At 37.6% G+C, this 24,904-nt stretch overlaps 1 protein-coding gene across 12 annotated transcripts in view; it reads left to right on the top strand.

Annotated features, from left to right (window-relative positions):
• Positions 1 to 24,904, top strand: part of TANC2 (tetratricopeptide repeat, ankyrin repeat and coiled-coil containing 2) — a 363,508-nt gene that overhangs the window by 247,299 nt on the left and 91,305 nt on the right. For all 12 annotated transcript variants that reach the window (XM_059147239.1, XM_059147241.1, XM_059147247.1 and 9 more), the window contains 2 exons: positions 19,473 to 19,754; positions 23,850 to 23,983. In XM_059147239.1, coding sequence (XP_059003222.1) covers positions 19,473 to 19,754; positions 23,850 to 23,983 — 416 coding nt within the window. The remainder of the gene's footprint in view (positions 1 to 19,472; positions 19,755 to 23,849; positions 23,984 to 24,904) is intronic.

Genomic DNA, 24,904 nt, shown 5'->3' with positions numbered 1-24,904 from the left:
ACTGGAATTCAAATTTAAAAAAAAAAGATTGGATACAGCTATTGATCTGTATAGACCTTCAGATTTGGCTGAAAATCTGCTGCATTGACATCACCTTGTTATTCATGGCTGGAAGACATACACTGTTTATCCTGTTTTGTGCTCTGCTAGTCATTGAATGATGGATTTCATACTACAGGCATACTTCAGAGATCTTGCGGGTTCGGTTTCAAACCACTGCAGTTTTAAAGTAAATATCACAATAAAGCAAGTCAAATGGATTTTTACCTATAAAAGTTATCTTTACACTATATTGTAGTTTATTAAGTATATAAAAGTATTGTCTAAAAAAAATGTGCATACCTTAATTTTAAAATTCCTTATTACTTAGGGGCCCCTGGGTGGCTCAGTTAGTTAAGCATCTGCCTTCGGCTCAGGTCATAATCCCAGGGTTCTGGGATCGAGCCCCACGTTAGATTCCGTGCTCGAAAGGGAGTCTGCTTCTCCCTCTCCCTCTGCCCCTTCTCCTGCTCATGCTCTCACTCTCTCTCAAATAAATAATTTTTTTTTAAATCTCTAAAATACTTTATTACTTAAAAAATGGCAACATCATCTGAGCTTTCAGTGAGTCATAATCACTGATCACAGATCACCATAACAAATATAATAATGATGAAAAAGTTCAAAACAGTGCACACATTCCCAAAATGGAACACAGAGACAAAGATTAAGCATATGCTCTTGGAAAATGGCACTAGTAGACTTGCTCAATGCAGGGTTGCGACAGACCTTCAAATTGTTTAAAAAAAAAAAAAAAAGGAATTATCCACATGTGAAACAAGAAAACAAGGTATGCCTGAAAGTAGAAAATAGCATCTGTTGACAGATTGCTGCTATATATTGTTGAGAACCCTTCTCAAAGGGTTGGGTTTTCTTAATACTTGATGGTGTGTATCTGCTCTGGTAGGTAAAGATGTAGTAAGATCTTTGACAGATGCATTCTAGTGAGCTTGATACTTAGATCCAGATAGCACTTATATCCAGAAAACAACAAAAAGCTTTGCTATTGCCCTAAGCTTCAGCCTCAGCGTTCAGTAAAACCAAAGCGCATTCAAAGATTTTCAAAGCATGCCTAAATCTTCAGAGAGCTCTCTGCCTGAATAATGCATTCCTACCAAAACGAATTTTATATTCTTGCAGATAGTGTCTCAATTTACTGTTTACACTACTACTTGAAGATGCAGCTTTTCCATTGATAAAGGTGCTGTGATAGGAGTGTTTTAGTTTCTTAAAGTTGTTCTTTCAAGAGATTTTTGTTCAGCAGTCCAAAGGGTTAGAACATGCCATTCCGTTGAGTACTTTAATCCGTAAGAGACTGGGTATTTACTAAGAAATATTTTGCCTTCTAAATTAGCATACTAATCTTCCCTCAAAAAGCAACATGTTATCTTAATTACTATTTACAGATGAACTCTTTGTCTCCTGATATGACTTAAAACACATTAACAAAAAAGGAAAGCAAACTTAGATTGACTTCCATTGTGTTTCTATAGACCTGCTTGGCAAGCCTTTATAATTTGTGCTTGTTATACCCAAACATTGTACTTCATCGTAGAAACAGTATCATATTGTTTTCCTGGCATAATTTTAGAAAACATGTCACATCATGGTTTCTGTTTTATTTAAAGAGACATACAAATTTCAGTCATATTTTGGTCTTACATATTTTTCTTCTGGCTGTGGTTGAAATAAGACAACTTTACCCCAGAAAAATAATAATGTGATTGAAACCTTTTGTGGTATCTAAGATAAATCTTCTACACTAGAGATAGATCTTTCTATACTTTAAAATATTACTCAAACAAGTCCTATGAAATAGTGAAATAGTTTTTCTATCACAATTATCACAAGTGATGGGTTTTAAATGACCCCGGATCTTCAGAGAAGGTAGTTAATGGTCAGATATACTGTAGTGTATCTGCTGGCTATTGAATTTACTTGACTGATTCCCAGCATGGAGATTATCTAAAATAATATCTTTTGAGGATATGTCTAAACAGATAGGTAGCAAACACTTTTTGGGCACTTCACACAGACATTCTTGCATTATTCTGTTTAGAGTGGTGGTTCTCAAACTTTTTGGTATCAGCACCCTTTTATACACTTAAAAAAATTACTGAGGACCTTAAAAGCTTGTGTTTATGTGAGTTATATTTATTGATATTTGCCATATTAGAAGTTAAAACTGAGAAAGTGTTAAAGTATCTGTTCATTTCTCAAAAACAATAGTAGACCCATTATTTGTTAATATCACATAAGCTCTGGAAAATTCTGCCATACATTTGTGAGAGAATGAACATGGAAAAAGACAAGTAACCTCTGAATATTAAATAATTATGATTTTGTGGACCCCCTGAAAGTGTCTTAAAAAATCCCTGGGCCCTCCAGATCACACTTTAAGAACCATTGGTTTAGCAATTGGAGATAAGTGCCTTTACATCTTTAAGGACCATAAAGTCTATTTACAGAAATACGAAAAAAGTATAGTTTTAGAATTGGTTAAAAGTCATCGTGGCTCAGTGGATTAAAGCCCCTGTCTTCAGCTCAGGTCATGATCCCAGGATCCTGGGATCAAGCCCAGCATCGGGTTCTCTGCTCAGCAGGGAGCCTACCTCCCCCTCTCTCTCTGCTTGCCTCTCTGCCTACTTGTGATCTCTGTCAAATAAATAAATAAAATCTTAAAAAAAAAAAGTCATTCATAAACATTGTTTAAGAGTACAAGAATAGAGCTGTAATGCTCATCTCCTTGACTTACTTATTTTATGACTATCCCCTCTGGCAGCCACCAGTTTGTAATCTGTATTTAAGAGTCTGTTTTGTTCATTTGTTTTTTAGATTCTCTATATAAGTGAAATCATGTGGTATCTGTCTTTGTCTACCTAAGGTTTTCACATCTTTTCATATTTCCACACTAGCAGGACCTCTTATAGCTGATAGGCTCTACTCTTCTTTGAACTCTGTGTAGAAGTATTTTTTGAATATTTGTCCTGAGTTCACTTAGGTTAGATACCTTCATTCTGGAATTCTAAGCTATCTGTAATTCTTTAATCATTTTATCACTAGCATTTATTATGCTAACTTTGTGTTAAAAGAGCCAGCCTTTAATTGTGTTCTTTAGTTGTGTTATTTAAATACAGTGACTGAAACCTTACAGATAAGAGTTGATGCAGAATGGCTCTTTCATTGAGTGCTGACCATTCTGCCTGAAATCTAACACTTAAAACAGTTGCCAGAGTACCTGTGCAATAAATGTTTATTTGAATTGATTAAAAAAAAAAAAAAAAGACTGCAGGCATAGTTCACTTAATAGTCGCCTTTATAGTAATTAGAGTTGTTTGATCATAAAGGTAGTGTTTTAACCACTGAAGCAGAAGTTGCTGGGTAACATCTGAGCCAGAATTTGGCTCTTAAGTGGGGTAGTAACACTAACATTTGCAAAGGGAAAAAAAAGAGCACAGATAAAATACAGAATAAAGAAAAGCAATAGAAAGAATTTTTTTAAAAATCCACATTTGCTTCATTAGTAAAAAATCTTTTTTTTTTTTTTAAACTTCTCAAGGCAGCTGTTTTGAACAACTGTTCTACCAAAATTGATGTTTCCAGAGAGCCAGCCCAACAATGGGGAGGAGGTCACATAAGTGCACTGTCCGGGATCCCACTGCAGCAAGTTAGTAGATTCCTAGCTGTCAGCCATCCAAGAGCCTGAGCTCTCGTGGTAAAACAGTTACAGAAGATTGTGTACTAGGAGTGCAGAGTAGATAGCTGGCTAACCAACCGTGAATGCCTTTTCTAATCTCAAAGCCTGAAGTCTTTGATAGATATTAATTTGAAACATTATTAAAGTTTTTAATTTAAGTTTTAAACATTATTTTGGAGTCCATTTTTAATCACCATTGTGTTAATGTGAAGTTAGGCTAAGAATAACCTACCTAAAAACTCTCATTCTTTCTGACCATCTTAATGGACTCTCTTCTTCCACAAAGAAAGACAGAAACCAAGTTTGCTGTCTAGCCAAAGGAAGGCAGAGGTTGTTGGTTTTTTATGGATAAAGGTAATAAATCTTATGATGGAAGACATAAAGGGAACAAGGGGGAATTAAAATACACAAAACAAATCACAGCATACTGATTTCCCAGAGTAGCTACTTGGGGTAAATAACAATAAATTATTGATGATAATATTCTAACACTGTTCTGATTGAAGAGATTATAAACCTAATTAAAATTTATTTCCCAATATATGTTGGTTTCCCTAGGACTTTTACTAAACCCCATTACTCAGTGACCATTCACAGGCATTGGCTTTAGTTCACAGCTACCTTAGTAGATACTAGGTGGGAGGGCATATGTGCAAATGATAATCTGACTCACTGGTAGAATTTATATGAAATTGACCCTGCCATGGTTAATGTCACTTTGTCAAAGCAAAATGTTGAATTTTCATTAAATAAAATCAGTGCATCACAATATTTGTGAGTCCCTTTTCCAAAACAATGAATTCATTATGAAGATGACTAAGATGCATGTCATGAAGCTAATACTCTTGCATTAGCCCACTGAGTCACACACCCCTGAGGTTCTTAGTCATCTTGATCATGACCTGGCTGGCTCTTACAGTTACAGGAGAATATTTCCATCATTGTCTTCTGTCTTACTGTTCACTGTTCTATTTTTACAACATTAGGTTTCTTTTAAAATTCAGAAGTAAGATTGCATGTACATACTGCCTATAGATAAATAGATAGTAATATATTATATATATAGATATATATCTATATATATAATCTGTATAGTTAAATAGATTGTAATCTTTAATTGTATGAAGTTGATCCTTGCACCCAAGTCAGCTCTTTTGGAAAGTACCTTAAAATCTGAAAATGCAGTATTCAAACTGGATGTCTTTGAATGTCTGCTAGAAACTAATTTATGCTTTTTGTAGTAGTCTGGATATGATTTTTTAAAGCAGATCATTACTTGTTAAAGAAGCTCAGACTGATCTGGTTTTTATGTAACCCAGCCTTGTATACTAAATTTTCTCTTAAAGTTTAAGAATCCAAACAGTAGCTAATATACAACAGAGTTTCACATGACCCACAAGGGAGAAATAACCTTTGAGAAAGAGAAGAGACTATAAAACACATCTATAAACACAGGGTCTTCTAATAGGCACATATTGACCCCTTGTGTTAAATAACACACTGCTTAAAGAAAGCCATGGAGTAACATGAAAGAGATTCTAATCATGATATCTAATTCTGCAAGAATAAATCACTGAAAATACTTTTAAATGCCTTAAGTGCAATAAAGGAAAAATAAGTAACCATTAGGACATTTTGATGTTTTGATCTAAATGAGATTTAAAGAATCAGCTTCCCAGTTAATCTATCATTTTCTCCCAAAAGTGACTAAATCTCGTTAAGTAATCATATTGCCAGTAAATTTACTTAGGTAACCCTTTGCAAAACATTTTTTGGTTCTGTAAAATGATTTACCCTTTCCACTCTTGTATATAGAAGTTCTTTTATGTTGCGGTGCCTGGGTGGCTCAGTTGACCAAGTGTCTGCTTTTGGCTCAGGTCATGATCCCAGGTCATGATCTCAGGGTCCTGGGATTGAGCCCCACGTCTGGCTCCCTGCTCAGTTGGGAGCCTGCTTGTCCCTCTGACTCCACCCTTCTCCCTGCTCACACTGTCTCTCTTGCTCACTCACTCCCTCTCTCTCTAATGAATTTTTTTTTAAGTTTTTTAATGGAATTACTCCGCAAGTATAACAAAATATAAAAATGGAAAATTTCCTTTGTAAAACTATAGCTATTTCATCACTGAAAGTTCACTTAAAAATGTTTAATCTTAGGGGTGTCTGGATTGAATGTCTCATCTGAGGGTCTCAGTCATTTGAGTGTCTAACTCTTCATTTTGGCTCAGATCTTGATCCCAGAGGTGTGAGTTCAAACCCCCCATTGGGGCTCATGGAGCCTACGTTTTAAAAAAAAAAAATTAATCTTAAATTTCAAGTAATTAACCAGTTTTGATGCTCCAGTAAAAATATGTCTCCTATCTCACATTCAAGGCCAACAATTTAGTAACATAAAACTGTTAACATAGTTATATAATTATTTTATCAAACATTTCACATTTTTTTTTAAGATTTTCTTTATTTATTTGACAGACAGAGGTCACAAGTAGGCAGAGAGGCAGGCAGAGAGAGAGGAACGGAAGCAGACTCCCTGCTGATCAGAGAGCCAGATGTGGGGCTCGATCCCAGGACCCTGGGATCATGACCTGGGCCGAAGGCAGAGGCTTTAACCCACTGAGCCACCCAGGTGCCCCAAACATTTCACATTTTAGAAGCTTTACTGTTTTTATATTTTCCCTACATTTTGAGATATTTAACATGAGGAAACGTAAAAATTGACAACATTTGAGAGAGTTTAGCTTTCCTTATTTCCCTTACTATTTTCCAAAGAGAAAATCCCTTTGGAAAATTCCTGAAAATTCCACTCAGCAATGACTCCAGATTTTTCTCAACAAATGTTTTCCTATAAGACCAATGTCAGAAAGCTGAAATTTAATATACAGTTATTTGAGGATTCAAAGTATAATTTTTCAGAGTAAAATAAGCCTCTTCCCTTTGTTACCCACACATTAATAGAATACAATAGACTTTTTAAAACAGTAAGACAAATGTTGAGTATGGGACACTTTTAGACAGATATAAAAATGATAGCTTGCTTTTATTGGAGTTCTTATTCTTTGTAGTCACAGTGCTAAGAGCTTTAAATGTGTTCTTTTTTAATCCTCACAACTCTTTGATCTAAGCAGTGGTAATTAGGAAACTGGGATTTGGAGAGGTTAAATTACTTGCTTAAAGTTACATATCTAGTCATTGGCAGTGCCAGGATTCACTTCGTATCTGGCCAACTCCAGAGCCTGTGCTCTTAACCACCATATTATACAATGTTATAGACAGTATAATACAAAAAGCAGTGAGGAATGTAATAATGTACCAATACAGTGGCTAATTATAGATATTCAGGACTCTAGGGCTTTAGGTATGGGAAAGAGAGCTGCATATCATCACTAACTGCCGATGACTTTCCTTTTGGCAACTCTGATCAAACAGGGCACTGCTGTGATTATTTAGCCCGAACTAGCTCCTACTTCCCTATTTCTATTAATAGTGCCCCAATTTTTCTGTCACCTCAGTTTTAACTCTTGAAGTCAGCTTTGAATCACTCTCTTCTTTATCTCCCACATCCACTTAGGACACCCTGAGGATTCGACTCTCCCAGTTTCTTCCATGTTCTCCCTTGTCAATACTGCTAATTAGTTTGTCTCCCTCCTCTGGTCTTTCCAAGTTTGAATCAAGCTAATGCCTGGCTTGCCAGATTAGTCCTTCTAAAATGCAGCTCAGATAATGTCATTTCTCTGTCTTATAGTTATCATTGCTATCATCCTTCTTTGGTCCAGAAATCAGAAAAATAAAAAAGTGGTTTTGGAGAAGACAGGTTATGGTTTGTTAATACCTTTAAAAATTAACTTTGTTGATACTTAAGCTAAATAATATTCTTTAAATGGATACTGCCATCTGGACCATGAAACAGAACCTGTGGTGGACAGGAACTAAAGAAACAGATAAACTAGATAATGTCTGAGAAACCTGCCTAGGCCATGCTTAATGAATTTTATTCATTCATTCAAAAACAAAGTCTTAAATGCTAGTTGAGTAAGCACTTCCATGCTAGTTGAGTAAGACCCTTATCCACTGATAAGTCACTGATAGCAACTCAGTTGTTTTTATCTTTTTCATTTTTCTAAAATTTTATTTATGTATTTTAAAGAGAGAGTGCAAGCGGGGGAGGGGGGGAGGAGCAGAGGGAGAGGGACAAGCTTGACTCCATACTGAGCAAGAAGCTTGACATGGGACTCTATACCACAACCCCTGAGATCATGACCTGAGCCAAAACCAAGAGTGAGATGCTAAAGTGACTCAGTTGTTTTTAACTGAGTTACTGAACCATAACAAGGGAGACAAGTAGAATAGTTAAGAAAGAAGAAATAGATGAATAAACATGTATTAAATTAAAGATAAGGGAGGAAAAGTTAAATTGCAATGTGAAACATATCTAGAACTCTTAAAGGAATTACAATGGAAAGAAATTACTTATGCATTTATATTTTAAAGTACTAAAAAAGAGAGTAAAAAGGTAGCCTGTGCACTAAGAGAAAGTACTTGCAAACCATATAATTGATAAGGTATTAATAACCAAAATACATAAGGAAGTCCTATAACTCAATAGCAAAAAACTTAATAACCCAGTTTTAAAAACAGGCAAAGTGCCTGGGTAGCTCAGTCAGTTAAGCATTTGATTCTTGATCTCAGCTCAGATCTTGACCTCAGGATATGAATTCAAGCCCTGCATTGAGCTCCATGCCCAACATAGAGCCTACTTAAAAATAAAATAAAATAAATAAAAATGGGCAAAGGACTTGAGTAAACATTTCTCCAAAGCAAACAGAGATGGCCAACAGGTATTTGAAAAGATGCTCAACATCACTAATCATCAGGGAAATGCAAATGAAAACCACAGTGACCTCACAGCTGTAAGAATGGCCATTAGAAAACACACACATACACAAAGAAAATAACAAGGACATAGAGAAATTGAAATCTTTGTGCACTGTTGTTAGGAATGCAAAATAGTGCAGCCACTGTGGAAGACAGCATGGTGGTTCCTCAAAAAATTAAAAATAAAACTACCATATGATCCAGCAATCCCACTTCTGGGGTGTATATCCAAAAGAATTGAAATTGAGATCTCAAAGAGATATTCCCCCACCTTTTTTTCATTGCAGCATTATTCACAGTAGTGAAGAGGTGGAAGGAACCTAAATATCCATTGATGGATGAATGGATAAAGAAAATGTGCCATGTACATACAATAGAATGTTATTCAGCCCTAAAAAAAGAAGAAAATTGTGTTATATGATAAAAGATGGATTATCTTTGATGATAATTGTGCTAAATTAAATAAACCAGTTACAGAAGGACAAATACCACAGGATTTCACTCACAGAAGGTATCTGAAGTAGTCAGGCTCCTCAAAGCACAGAGTAGAATGGTGTATGCTAGGCCCTGGAGGGAAGGGAAAATGAGTTGCTGTTCAATGGGTGAAGTTGCAGGCCTACAAGATGAAAAAGCTCTAGATATCTGTACAACATTGTGCTTATCTGATGATCTTGTATGCTGATTTGCTGTAGAATATTTTCTTTGGTGAAGAAGCAGTTTTTATTGGGTTGTTTCTTGTTACTGAGTTCTGAGATTTTGTCATATAGTTTGGTTACAAGTTCTTTATCAGATATATGCTTTGCAAATATTTTTTCCTATATTATGGCTTGTATTTTAATTCCCTTAATAGTATCTTTTGAAGAACCGAAGTTTTTAGAAATCCAATTTTTGAATTTTTGCCTTGTTGGATCATTCCTTTGGTGTTGTGTCTAAGATTTTTTTGACTAACCGAAGGTCACAAATATCTTCTATATATTTTTCCAGAAGTTTTACAGTTTCAGATTTACATTTAGGTCTATGATCGATTTTAATTTTTATGATATGTATGAAAGTAGTTTTGGGGGGTTTTGTTGGGGTTTTTTTTTTTAATACACTTATCCACTTTTTCCAACACCATTTGTTGTAAAGTCAACAAAAATCTTACATATTAACCTATATAGTTCTCGTTTCTGGTGTTCTTCATTTCTTTGTGTTAATTCATATTTTCTACATTTTTCTTCTGCCTGGAGTTTTTTGTTTTTTTTTTTTTTTACTTTTTTTTTTTTGTATTGTGGATCTGCTGGTGATTAATTTTTTCAGTTCTTAAATGTCTAAAAAAGTCTTTATTTCACCATTACTTTTGAAAGATAAATTTAAACTTTAACTGGGTTTATAATTTTAGGTTGACAGGTGTTTTTCTTTCCGCTAATATAAAGCTGTAGGTACACTGTCTTTTCAGTTCCATTGTTTCTGACAAGAAATCTGCTGTCATCTTTATCTTTGTTCCTCTGTACTTCATATCCATTTTTTTTTTTTTAAATCTGTAGCCGCTTTTAAGATTTTCTATTTATCTCTGGTTTTGAACAGTTTGGTTAAGATGTGCCTTGGTTGGTTTTCTTCATATTTCTTGTACTTGGGGCTCATTGAGCTCCTTGGATCTGTGAATTTATAGTTTCTGTCAAATTTAAGAAATTTTATAGCTATTATTTTTTAAGATTTTTTATTTATTTGTTTGACAAAGAGAGAAGGAACACAAGCAGGGGGAGCAGCAGGCAGAGGGAGAGGGAAAAGCGGGCTCCCCACAGAGTAGGGAGCCTGACATGGGGCTCTGTCCCAGGACCCTGAGATCATGACCTGAGCTAAGCATATGTGAGGTTTTCTTTCCTGGCTACTGGTAATAGGCACTATTCAGGCCTTCCTCCTTCTAATCATCTTGGATAGGTCATCTCCTGGTCTTGCACAGCTTGTTTACATACATGTGCCAATCAGTACTCTACTTTCCACAGATCTTAAGATTTATTTCTGTTCAGTGTTCATCTTCTCAGACTCTGTCCTTTGAACAGTTGCTGCCTTAGTCTCCCTGGATTCTCAGTTCCATCTCCTCAATTCAGGGAGTCTTCCAGAATCTGCTGGGTTTTCCCTCCTAAATTATGGCCTGAAAAATCTCTGAAGGCAGTAAATGGGCATAGGATATGCCTGTTGTTTTCCTCTCTTGGGGATCATTATTTTTCATTGCTTATGTCTAATTTCTTGAAAACCATTGTTTTATATACTTAGTCTAGAGGTTTGTTTGTTTGGGGAATCTCTTAGGTAGGAGGGTCCTTGTTATTCCATCTTGGACAAAAGTAGAAATTCATGTCATATTTTTAAAAAGAAAATTACACATAAGTAGAACAGAGCATAAACCCATCTCTCATTAGAAAATGACTGGCTTAAGGGCACCTTGGGTGCTCAGTCAGTTAAGTGTCTGACTCTTGATTTCAACTCAGGTCATGATCTCAGAGTCATGAGATCAAGCCCTGTGTGGGGTTCCACACCGAGTATGGAACCCGCTTAAGATTCTCTCTCTCTCTCCATCTGCCCCTCTCCTCCTGCTTGCGTGCTCTCTCTCTCTCTCTCGCTCTCTCTCTCAAAAAAAAAAAAAAAAATAGAATTAAACTTGTGTTCTCTGTGAACTAAACTACATATTGTACATATAATGATGAAAAATTAAATATGGTCATTTGTTGCACAAGAATAAATCTCACATGTAGGATTAGCAAGACCTCAGTTACTAAATGGATTCGTGTGGATCCAGCCTTTTCAGTAACTTTTCTAAAAGAAAACAAGAACTGTCTTTAGAAATATTTATCCTGTCCTCTGTGGACACTAGCTCTAAGACACCATTTTCTTCCTTTCCCTATCTTCCTGTAGCAATAGTATTCTTTGATTGTTGGTACTTAGGTAACATCTAGGCCTTGCTTGTGATATGCACAGAGCTTGGAAAATAACATTTTTTTCTATCTTGTTATTTAATGGCCCACTTGTTTCTGACAGTTGCCTTTATATAGGAATGTATCCCTGAAAGGTGCCAAACAAATGAATTCATTTCTTTTTATTATTACAGTAAGAGCAGTGATTTTTCAAAGACCTGAATTTGCATCCTTTAACTGTCTTCCTTGAGCTTTCCTGCTCTACCAAAGTGAAGTGTGTAGTACTATATTTCCCTGTAGCTGGGGAAGAAAAATCCATATTAACTGTTTCCATTCATGAATACATTTATGAAATGTTATTGAATATACCTACCCTATGACAAGAACTGTGGTAGTTAGTAAGTTAATTAAGTTAATAACTTAATAGGTTAGATGACTGTGGTAGGGCAATTTGATGACATGTGAGGGTAGAGTGTAGAGGTTGACGTGATCATGATAGATAGATGGATGGATAGATAGATTGATTTGGTAGCTGTATACAAAAGGAACAAGAACCTATTTAAGTACATAGTAAAAGCAAGAGATGTTGAGAACCTAAACTATATGGCTGCCTTTCATTGAGGATTAAGGGTCTGGGATAAGAACTTTAATATACATTTTCTCAGCCTAAGGCAGTAGATACTTCTAGTACCCCAATTTACAGATGATAAAATTGAGACTTAGAATGATCAGTAGCTCCCCCAAGGTTATACCACTAGTAGCAGTGGAGTAGGAAAGAAAAAAGGAATTATATCTTAGAGATAGTCCTCACGAATAATTTTTTTAAAGATTTACTCACTTATTTTAGAGAGAGAGAGAATGAGCAGGGGGAGGTACAGACGGAGAGGGAGAGAATCTCAGGCAGACTCCCTGCTGAGCATGGAGTCTGACATGGGACTCCATCTCACGACTCTGAGATCATGACCTGAGCAGGCACCCCTTTTCTCAAGAATTATTAATAGGACTTGTGACAGATTAGATACAAATATTAAGGAAAAAGAAATCCTGATTTCTGTCTGGAAAGACCAGGCAGATTGGTGATATTACATTAACTGAGATAATAAATGGAAGAGAAAGAATAGATTAAGGTGAGTGAGTCAGTAACTTTACTTTTAAACAAGTTTGAGGTTTTTATTGGAAATCTAAGCAGATAACTCTTGAGTTGGAGATACTGTATAGGAGTTTGATAATGAGGAATAGAAATACAAACCATCACCACTTAGATAGTTGTGAATGCTGTTAGTCTATTCCTTTGAGATTATCCAGGGAGCTCATGAAGAAGAAAAAAATGAAGTTTAGAACCAAGTATTGGCAGTATCTTAGGGATGGGCAGAAGAGGAGGAATCATTAAAGACACATCAGGAGGAAAGGATAAAAAAAGAACTAGAAGAAAGTGTTACCATGTGAAGCCCAAGAAGGGAATGTATTTCCAAAAGTGGGGGTTAGTTAAAAGTGTTAAATACTGAGGCGTGGTTAAAAAGCATAAAGACTGGGGAGGAAAAAAAAAAAAGAAGCATAAAGACTGGAAAAAGAAATCATCACACTTAACCATTAGAAAGTTTGTAGTGACTTTAAGCAAATAGTTTGAGCAGCTATGCTGTTGAATAATACAGGAGGAGGCCAGGCTAGAGTGCATGATGGCTGCGGAAGTGAAGAGAGCAAGCAGGGCTCTTTCAAAATGTTGGGTAGGGAAAAGAAGGGAGATAAGTCAGAAGCCTCAGAGGGACGAGAGCTTGAAGAGACTCATTATGTTCTCAATATCCCTTTTGCTAAGTTTTGTTTTAAATAAGTGTATGTGGGAGGAGGGTGATTACAGTTACTCTGGATTCTTTTTGGCTTGATGATGTCGCTAGTGCGACACGTAACCACCAGACACTGTCCTAGGCCCATCACATCTTTTAACTCATCTAATCCTCAGGTGTCTTTGTTATCCCTATTTTTAAAATGAGGAAGACGAGATATTCTGAACCTTAGTAATTATCCTGAGGCCACTCCACCAGTAAGTAACAGAGACAGGATACAAGCTAAGGGATCCTGGCTCTGAGTCCATAGTTTTCCTACTCTGCTGTGTTTCCTTATTGACCCCAAAAGTGATTCCACTTTATTAACAGGTTTTTTTTTTCTTTTTTTAAACAGAAGTTTTCTGGAATGAACATTTCTCAGACTGTTATCTTTAGATTGTCTTTTAAGACCTGCTTCAAATTGCTTTACATTCTTCAGAAACTCATTTCCGGGTATAGAAATAGCTGCCTACTGTAGTCCTCTCCAGAGCAGCAGGAATAAACAACAGACCCTAAAGAGATTTTATTCCTGTAAACGGGAGAGTGAACCTTCTAGAAACTCAGTAGACAAATCAACTCCTGCCCTGGTTTAAACATTTCTTAAGAAAAAAATAAGTGTGTTTTTTGACAGAGGTTTGGTGCTGATGTGATATCAGGCTGTGTCTGCAGCACGTGTGTTTTTTCTCTGCTTTGGCATGCACTCCATGAGCCCTGAGAATGAGCCTGAAATTATCTTTTGTTCTGAGCAATAGAGGTACTTCCAGGCTAGACTTTACAGTCATTGTAGAAGAATGTGAGGAAACACATCTCTGCTCCTGTTTGCACCAGACCTTGGCTGTATTACACACACCCTTTCTTCTGCCTGTGACTGACTGCTTTCAAGATGATTCATGATTGTTTTCCATGAGTAAATATGCTTTAGTCTAAATCCACTTAGAGCTCCTTTGCCTCCACTTCCCCTTCCCCTTTTTTCCCCTTACTGCAGCTGTTTATATTTGCATTGGGGCAGGCTGATCTCTTAGCCTTAATGCACGTTAGTGTTGTTGTTTTTTAATGTTTATGCTTTGCCTTAGTTAAAGAAAGGTCTGTTTTCTCCGTAAGCCTAGGTATATAATTACACTTATTGATGGTCTCACAGAGGCTGTTTCCTAGAGAGAACTCATTCGTCTTCTCCAAGCTTCATTTACATTGAGGAGATGCCCACACCGATCTGAGTCTGGAGTGGTTATTAAATCCTTTTTAAAACTACTTTCCTTAAGCTTATCTTATTTGTGTGCCCTATTGAAATGTGATTCTTTTCCATGGTGGGTTTTTTTTCCCCTCTAACATTTTATTAGGAAATTTTTCAGATATACCAGAAAGGAAAGAATCAAACAGTTAACACTTACATACCCACCACTTGGACTATATCATGAACATTTGCTGTTTTGTTTTATCACCTGTTTATCCATCTGTCCATCTCTTTACCCACCCATCATTTTTTTATGAATTTTGAAGTAAATTACAGGTTTCTGTATTTTTTTTTAAAAAAGAAAGATTTATTTTTTAAAAAAGAAAGATTTATTTATTTATTTAAGAGAGAAGGAGAGAGAGCTTGCCCTCAAGTCAGGGTGGAGGCAGAGAGAGAGCATCTTTAAGCAGACTCCCCTCTGAGCACGGAGCCTGATGTGAGGCTCAATCTCGTAACCCACAAGATCAAGACCTGAGCCAGAAACCAAGAGTCTGATGCTTAACCAACTGAGCCACACAGACACCCCAGTATACTTTATCAGAAAGCTTTGAGACAGGTGGGATTGTCTTTGCTGAGCTGAGACTGCCAACTCTTGAGTGCCAGGGGTAAGAAAGCCACATCTGCTCCTAAATGGTGGATTAACTCATCTTTTTTCCCTTAGCTCAGCTGTAGTTGAAGTAGTAATTTCTCATGGATTATTTCAGTGTTTCTGCCTTAGAAAATCTCTCGGAAGCCAGCTGATATCCCAAACAAACATTTATTTAGGAATATGAACTCCACAGAGAACATCCATTACCTCCCATGTCCCACAATACAGGCCAAAGTGCTTTCTTGTTCCTATGCCCTAAATTTATTGTTGGTACATAGGAAGCAGGGCTTTCTTTTATCATACTGAGCTGACAAAAGCCTTAGGTTCTGAAGTACAGAAATTGTTTCTAGGCTGTTCTTGGCGTCTACAGTTGTTTTACCATATGGTACTAGGCTAATTTTGTCTGTTCTTCCCTTGAGGCTTTTGTGAATTGATTACATTTTTAGAAAAATTTTTAAATAACTTTTTAAAATGTCAGAGCTTTCTCAGTAGAATAAAATATGATGGGAGATGACGTCAACATGAGAACAAGTTCAGAAATTTTTCTCAAAAACTTAAGCATTTAAATTGAGTCTATACTTAATTCCATATTATAAATTAGGATTGGTCATATTCACGAAAGCCCCTTTGATACAAAATGTAAAGTAACCTTGGACCTGAAGAAATAAGTCAGTTAGTGTAGAAATCATATGAGAGTTTCTGTAGCTCTTACCTCTATGGAAAGGTCATTTCTGGCCAAGCATGCAGTTCCTAAAGGGAAACACAAGAGAAGTGAAGGAGGAAGACCATGTAGCCCATCAGCTAAGCCTAATCAGTCCTGGTCATCAGTGGGATCATTCATGTCACTTTCAGATTTGAAAGTCACGTCCTATAGAACAGTTGCAACATAATATAGTAGGGGTGGAAACCTGGATTTTTGAGTCGGAGTTAGGTTTTGTTTCTAGTTCTGAAACCGGCTATGTAACTTTAGGTCTCACTAGGCCTCATTAGACTCATCACAAGCCAACTGATCTATTTTCTCCTTCCTCCCGAGGAGTCCTATCACTGCTCATCCTGATCTCATTATGTCTGTCTGGGTACCCACCAAACAAACTCAGGTACCCAGCAAGCCCCAGGTGGATAGCAGTCACCTACTATCAAGTGACATGGAAAATGGTAGAGTAAGGAGCTCCAAGAATCAGTCCTACCACTGAAGCAGCCATTAGGCAAGTCTGACAGAATCAACTTTTTCAGAATTCTGGAATTGCTAAGTGAAAATTTTAAAAAGGAGATTATAAAACAGTATGATCCCATTTTGGGTTTTTAGATTATTTATAGTACAGAAAAAAATTCAGAGTATATGTGAGTAGTGTTTCTCTCTGGCTACTGGGAGTACAATTATTATCTTGTTTATCTACTTTTCCTAAGTTTTCTATAGTGAATATGTATTACTTCTCTAAAAAATAGCAAAAAGGAAAATAGAACAGTTTGGCAGTTTCTCAAAAAGTTAAACATAGAGTTTCCAGATGACTCAGCAATACCACTCCTAGATATATACCCAAGATAACTGAAAACATATGTACACAAAAACTTGTACATGAATGTTTATACCAGTGTAATTCATAATAGCCAAAAAGTGGGAATGAATCAGATGTTTATCAGATAAATTGATAAACAAAATGTGATATATCCATATAATGGAATACTACTCAACCATAAAAAGAGTGAAGTGCTGATACATGCTTCAATATGAATGAACCTTAAAAACGTGCTAAATGAGCCAGACACAAAAGACCACATATTACCTGATAGCATTTATCATGTATGTCCAGAATAGGTAAATCTGTAAAGATGGAAAGTCTTGTTATCAATGTCTAGAGGAAGGGGAACTGAGGAGTAACAACTAATGGGTGTACAGTTTTCTCTGGGGGATGATAAAAATGTTCAGGAATTGGAATAGTGATGGTTGCACTACTTCGTGAATATATAGTTGAGCCTCAACCAACATAGATTTGAACTGTGCTGGTTGACTCATATGTGGATTTTTTACAGACTACCTTATAGGTATTTTCTCTTACGATTTTCTTGCTAACATTTTCTTTTCTCTAGCTTCCTGTATTGTAAGAATATAGTGTATAGCATGTATGACATACAAAATATGCGTTAGTTGACTAAGACTAAGGGTTTCAGTCAGATAGGCTATTAGTAAAGTTTTGGGGGAGTCAGGTGTTACACACGGATTTTCAACTCCATGAGGCATCACCTCCTCCATTTCCCGTGTAGTTCAGGGGTCACATGTACTGAAAACCCCTGAACTGTATACTTTAAAGGGGTGAATTTAATGATCTGTAAAGTATAACTCAATAAAGTAATGTTTAAGAAAGGTAAAATAGAGTATGAGCTACAAGCCAGTAGCATTAAAAAGAATATATTTAGCAAGTTATAGTCAAATTTTTCACTGAATTCTGTAATTATGATTATGGATTTTTTAAATTTTTATTTTTATTTTTATTTTTTTTTAAAGATTTTATTTATTTATTTGACAGAGAGATCACAAGTAGGCAGAGAGGCAGGCAGAGAGAGAGAGAGGAGGAAGCAGGCTCCCTGCTGAGCAGAGAGCCCGATGCGGGACTCGATCCCAGGACCCTGAGATCATGACCTGAGCCGAAGGCAGCGGCTTAACCCACTGAGCCACCCAGGCGCCCCTTTAAATTTTTATTTTAAGTCCAGTTAACATATAGTGTTATATTAGCCTATTGTTATAGATTTTATTATTTTATGTTTTTAGTTAGGGATTTTAGAAAAGTAAGTTTTGTTAAAGAAACAAGAATCAGGAAATTATAAGCAAATATATAGCTGAATCTCCACAGCCTTTTTTTTTCTTTTTAGTGAAAATTTGGAACATTTAAAAATTGTTAGAGGAAATTATTTTCTTCTCACTTTAGAGTTTGGCTTTATATTTTTAATTATTTGCACTGTTTTTGGAGTTGTTGCCATTTTTTTAATGCTCAGTTATTCTAGTAGCTTTCAGAGAGTTTTTAATGAGTATGTACATGATGCTTGCTTATGAGTAGATTTTCTCAAGCTGCCATCTCTAGATTCCATTTAATGATATATAGGTGGCTTAAGTATGTTCTAGAATAACATAAGCAATAAAAATAGATTCATTTCCCTCTTTCTCCTGTCCTCATTCCCTTCCCTTGGGCTTTATCCTCCAAAATATAAAAATGGGCTTAGAATATAATACCTTATTATTCATTAATTATTTCAGTAAGCATTTATTGAGTACCTGCTTTTTGTCAAAGTACTGTGCTACGGTGTTAAAGGTACGAACATAAAATACCTGCTTCCTGGAGCACCTAGCTGGCTAAGTCCATAGAGCATGTGACTCTTGATTTCGGGGTTATGAGTTCAAGCCCCACACTGGGCGTAGAGCTTACTGAAAATGACAGCAGCAACAACCTGGTTCCAGACAGATAAAATGATACATCTTAGGGCTACTATCTGAATAGTTAGGAAGGCATTTAACCCAGGTAAGAGAGGTTATAGACAAGACTTCTTTCCACCATCAATAAAATTAAAAGGTTAATCTTTGAAAGCAGGTCACATCTATTATGCATTATTAGAAAGCTACTGAAAATAGAGCCTATGCTTGGCTCTTAGCACATGCCACAACTTCAGAAGCACAGAAATGAGAAAAGCAGTACCAGGTCTCCATGGTATATATAAGCCAAAACTTTTTGTTGGTTTGTTTTGTTTTGTTTTGTTTTGATTGGCATGAATACAAGCAGTAGAGGAGCAAAGACCTAAGGTCACAGTTTCATTTCTGCTTCCTTGACTGCTTAACATGTTGAAGACTTTTTAAACTAGCAGAGCTTTTAGAGGTAAAGAGCTGATGCTGTAAGACATCTGGATGCTCTGCCATAGCCTGGACTCTCCCCCAGGAGCTCCCACCCCGTATCTCCCCACAATCCAACAGCTAAAAGGTTATCGCCAGGCAGAGAAGGAAGCCTGGACGCTGCTTCTGTAATACTTCGGCGTCCATTCTGAGTGCTGGTGCTGGGCCCTCCCCACTATTTAATAATTTTGAATATCACCCTGTCTTTCTGACTGTTCGGTAAATCGTTGGCATTTTAATTGTGTTTGTTTTGTACCAACTAGAGTATCAAATGACCCTAGTTCACCTGCTGCTGCTCGTCTGCATAGAAGCGAAGTTGAGTTGTATTATTTGCTGAATAACCCAGGATGCCATTGTACTGGAACTGATAGTCTCCTAAACCAAGCGGCTCTGCTTCTGTATTTCTTTCAATGATGACAGTTTGGCCTAAGTTGTGTGTTCTCTTATTGTTCCTTCCAGTTCACTTTGCACCTTATAGGCCTCCAGATATCTCCCTGAAGCCTCTGCTCTTTGAAGTGCCCAGCATCACTACAGAGTCAGTGTTTGTTGGCCGGGATTGGGTTTTCCACGAAATAGATGCTCAACTTCAAAGCTCAAATGCCAGCGTCAACCAAGGAGTAGTGATTGTGGGAAACATTGGGTTCGGCAAAACTGCCATCATCTCCCGACTGGTGGCCCTCAGCTGCCATGGAACACGGATGAGACAGATTGCCTCAGACAGCCCACATGCCTCCCCCAAACGTACGTATTTCTTTTTAAAGAACTCCCTGCTTCGTTGCTGAAAGTTTCTGACGTATTAAGCCTTACACCCTTTTATTTTCTGATCTGCAAAACCTGACTTGCTCAAGAGGACCATTAATTCAGAGTTGAGAGAAAGAACGTAATGCTCGGTTTATATTTAACCCACATATCTAGCAGTCCCCTAAGTGTGACTGAGAAAACCTTTCTCTGGGAATAAATTTATGACTCTTCCCTTCTGGCATTCTGGCTAGCCTGTCCTTTGGACACCGACTCCAGCCTTGCCTGTAAGAGCCGCTCACACCTATCACCGTCAGCTGCTGCTCTGCCGGGACCCAGGTCTTTGCATTCCGAGCGGGCACAGTCTGTCTGCACCCTCCGTTTCCTTGCTCTTGATGTCAGTACTGCGCTGCTTGGGCTTGAACTTCATTGTGTCCTTGAAGGATTTCTCCTGCTTCCTTGTGAAAAGATGCTGAGATCTCATGTATATTCGCACTTCTTTCATCACAGAGAGGGCACAGTTCAACGATCACCACCAGGATCTTGTTTATTTTTAAAATACTCATGTGGTCCTTAGTAGCAGGCACTCTCTAAGATCTTAACCAATATTAATTCACCCAATCCTCTTATCAACTCAGTAAGGTAGTTCTGTTATCTTCATGTCACAGAGCAGTGATCTGAGGCTCAAAGAGGTTAAGTAGACCTCAAAAGTTTCAAAGCCAATAAATGGTGAAACAAGAATTTGAGCCTAAGCAGTCTGTGTCAGAGCCCAGTTTCTTATCTGCTTTGCTATCCTGCCTCTCCTTATTGGAGGAACTCATCTGCAGAAAGGAAATAAATAGATGTTCTTCCTATATAACCTGTATGTATAACCAGTCTACCTGGTTTTTATTAGTTATAAGAGAATAAAACCAGAAACTATTGCTCTGCTATTCCAAATCAATAATCTAGCTCACCACAAATTTTCAGACAGCAGCCAGGAGAAATGGTTTGAGATCATAGTAGTTACAGAGTCTAGCGCATGCTGGAAACTTAATAGGAACTCACTTTACATCTTCCAGACATTCTGGTTTCCTAATGAAATTAATTAGCAGGCCCTTTCATTCAGTAGGCAGATTACCTCTGGCTAACTTAATGGATATCTCACATGGAGAAGAACTAGTGTCTACAGAGAAAACTCATTGAATTAAGAGTCCCTGTTTACCAGGGTATGATAAAAATTGGTATGGAAGAATTCCTTTCTCACAAGCAGTAGCATGCTTTATTTCTCTAGGAAGCTTTTCTTAGGTAGATTGGCATTGTGTCATGGGAGCCAAGAGCCCAGAGTTTGAGCCCAACACTCAAGTGACTACACATACTTTGTAACTTGAGAATTCTAATTGAGTCTTTTAAACCTGTTTTCTCATCTGTAAAATGAGGAAGTGACTTTTAAGATTTGTTCCTGTGTTAAAATTCTGTGATTCTAAAAACATATCTTCTTGAAAAGTAGTTGAAATTAACTTTCCAACCTATTCCAGTATTTTCCTTTGAATACTTAAATATCACACCAGACTACATCTTATCTGAGTAATCCAAGAGGTTAACTCTTTGAGTGTGTTAGGAAGAAAACCAGATAGCTAATAGTCTCTCTGACTCCTCGGTGTGTGAGTGTTGCAGATAACAGAAAGGTAGGATCCTGTAGAACAGAATAAATCCCAAGGGCAAAAGAGCTGCTTTCTGAGAAGGGTACCTGGGAGAACAAGGATTAACAGAACATAGCCCATGTGCTCCCCAAAGGAGAGCTTCTTTAGATGTGGTTCATTAAGTTATTCTCTGACATCCATTGCCTTTTATCTGCAGAGATACTCTAAAAATAGCAGGATGCTGCCATTCTTGAGATAAATGTCCATATGTTGTGACTGTAGATTTGCCCTGATAGTTAATTTTCAAAACTTGAAGATGGTGTCAGAGGAGATAGAATATATGTTATATATTTATCAGAATCACACAGAACCAGCAGTTGCCTTGTACAAAATAACTTCTGTTGTAATCTGCCCAAGTCCAAACTACATCCTACCTCTGCCGCCTTCCCAGAGCCACTAGCCCTTAAGAAGGTCAAGAAAAAAAAAAAAAAGAAGGGTCAAGAATAAGTGACTGATAAAGTGTGCGAGCTATTTTTTCACATTAATCTGTTATTATGTAAGCTGGCGCTGGGAGCTTTACTGGCAACAGCGGAATTTCTTTCATTAATGAATGAGAATGATGTCTGTATGGAGAAATGGCTTAATTTTTCCACAGAGTTTAATTTACATCAAGCTTGAATAGGTTTATTTGAATTCCCGATGGCTTTCCTAACCCCCCATCAGTGATACCAATGATAGAGTTGTAGAAATAACGAAAACACGGTAGAAAATCGTTGGAGCTCCCAGCTCCCATCTCTGCATCATCTGCCTCCTTCCTTCTGCCCCTGCCTCCTCCACGCTGCACAGCATCGCTGTGAAAGATGGGAGCCGCTCGGCCTGCAGCCCTGCACTGCTCGCTCCGTCCTTCCCCCACAGACACTCAGCCCCCAGCCCGCCCCCTCCTTGTCATTTTCCTGGGAAGGTACAGAAAAACTGTCAAGGCAGGCACTAGCCTGTCATCCTGCTTTCCACCCACACCCCTTCCCAAACCTGACTCCCCCGTCAGTCTCCACCACCACCGTCATCACCCACCCCACTCCCCAGCACAGACACACAAAGCACAAAAACATTTTGTAAAAATAGAGCCGTTGTGTAATTTAGGCTCTATTACATTAACTACAAGTATACTCAGTACAGTAGTTAGGGAAGCTCTAATACAAGACTTTCCCATCACTAAAAGTCTCAGTGTAGGTATTGTTTGGATTTGACATTTGCCAACAGCTGCCGGGCCCCCAGCGTGCTGTTAAGTAAGTGACCCCTACCCTCCATGGTCTGTTCACTTAGGAAACAATGACTGTTTTGCCTGTTTCCTGTGCTCATTGGCTGCCTACCTCTGAACTTATTCTCCTGTTCTCTGAGTACCAGGCAGAGAGTAAAGCCACTCCTGACAAAAAGGAAAGCATCTCCCAAAAGCAGTAGGTAGAAGACAGGGTATTCAGGCCACAGGGTAATCGCCCACAAAATCAAATACCGGATAAAGGGGAATGGGGTCGGGAGGAGTGAACAACAGAAATGATACAGTGACAGGCACAGAGCTTTACCTCAGTTCACACATTTTCAGTCTTTTTCCACTGCTGCCTCCCACTCCTGTCCTACAGTTATTCTGAGCTCAGCTCCAGTGACCAGAGATTTTACTCTCCCAACTGGGTGGAAGAAGTCTTAATTCAGTCCTGCTGGTGGGGAGTTAAATGAGGACTGCATTCCCCTATTCCTCCTCCTTTTCCATGGCTAGTAACCATCAACAGTCTCCTGATCTGGGTACCCATTTTTATACTGTGAACTGTATCCAAATAAATATATAGTCTATAATTCCTAATAGGAGATAAGACATTTTCTAAATAACATGAACAAGTGAGATTTTTTAAAAACAGCTTTATTAAGCCACAATTCACATACCACACAATTCACCCATTTAAATTGTTCAATTCAGTGCTTTTTGGTATATTCACAGAATTGTACAGCAATCAGCATCATCGAATATCAGAACATTCTTGTCTCCCCCTAAAAGAAATGCCTATTAGTGGTCAATCTCCATTCTCCCCCTAACTCCCTGCCTTCACCTCTATATAACCACCAGTTTACTTTTTGTCTATGTGGATTTCTCTACTCTGAATTTCATGTAGAGAGAATCATACAGTAGATGGCCTTTTGTAACTAACTGGCTTCTTCGAGTGAGCGTAATATTCCATTGTATAGATATTCCATATTCCATATTTTAACTGTTCGTCAGTTGGTGGACATTTGGTTGTTTTCACTTTTGTGTTGTTATGAATCTTGCTTCTTTCAACACTTGTGTACAAGTTTTTCTGTGGACCTAAGTTTTTATTTCTCTTGGAGTAGAATTGCTGGATCATAGAACAAATGGAATTTAACCAGTCTTCCTTTAACTCGGGGTTTTATGAATATCTCATGCAAACATCTCATCTTTTTAATCCAGATGTGGATGCCAACAGAGAGCTGCCACTCACACAGCCACCTTCAGCCCACTCATCCATCCCCAGTGGAAGCTGCCCAGGAACCCCAGAGATGCGCAGGCGGCAGGAGGAGGCTATGCGGAGACTAGCTTCACAGGTACAATAGGGTTTTCAGGGTGCGGGTGTCCCAGTTCCATTTTGACCTCAAGGGGCAAAGGTAGGGGGACCTTTGGGAAAGTGGACAGAAATGTGTACAGCTGTACCATGAGACCATGGAGAAGAGTTTCTCTTTCTATGCTGTCCCTAGAAAAATATGTTGTCATTATAGAATGAAAGCCTTATTGTTTGAAAGGCCCTCAGAAATAACCAGAGTCCCATAATGAATAGATAAGGAAGTTGAGACTCAAAGAAGTTATAGGATTTAGGGACTCAAAGAAGTTATATGATTTACCCAAATCACAGTATAAGCACTCAGTAGTTTATTTTCATTCCTATTTCAAAACTCTTCCTGCTATACTATGCCGTTCATAATATTTTTTTATATGTTTGGGTTTTAAACTTCTATTTTTTATCTAAGTAATGTCTGCTTGATTTTCAAAAATCAGTTAATGCTCAAAGACTTACAATAAAAACCAGCAATTCTTTTCCCCTCCTTACCCCAAAGGTAACCACTTTCAACCCCTGAGACCGTTCTTCTGATCTTTACCTCCACTGTTTCTAAATAATATTCTTATACTGCTGTAATTTTTTCATCTGTTTTATGCGTTATCTCTTGCTGCTTCTTATGGATGATGAGAATTTTAGATCTTTAACTTTCCTTCCTCCCTCAATCATCTCTGTACCATTACATCATGATTTTTGTCTGAATCCACCTTATAGTATTTTCAGTATTAGTACTGTGCACATATGTTTCATTGTGGAACCAAGGGTAACATTTCCTTCTTGAGCAATTTTGCTTTTCCTAGGGTTATGAAATGCCTCTTTTTAAATTTTGCTTATTCTTGGCAGGGGACACCTGGCTGGCTCGGTTGGTAGAGCGTGGGACCATGTGACTCTTGATCTCAGGGGTGTGACTTCA

The sequence above is a fragment of the Mustela lutreola genome, chromosome 15, assembly GCF_030435805.1.
Source record: "Mustela lutreola isolate mMusLut2 chromosome 15, mMusLut2.pri, whole genome shotgun sequence".
In the NCBI taxonomy this organism is placed as follows: domain Eukaryota; kingdom Metazoa; phylum Chordata; class Mammalia; order Carnivora; family Mustelidae; genus Mustela; species Mustela lutreola.
Note: the sequence above shows the minus strand (reverse complement) of the source record. Positions and strands in the feature narration are given on the sequence as shown.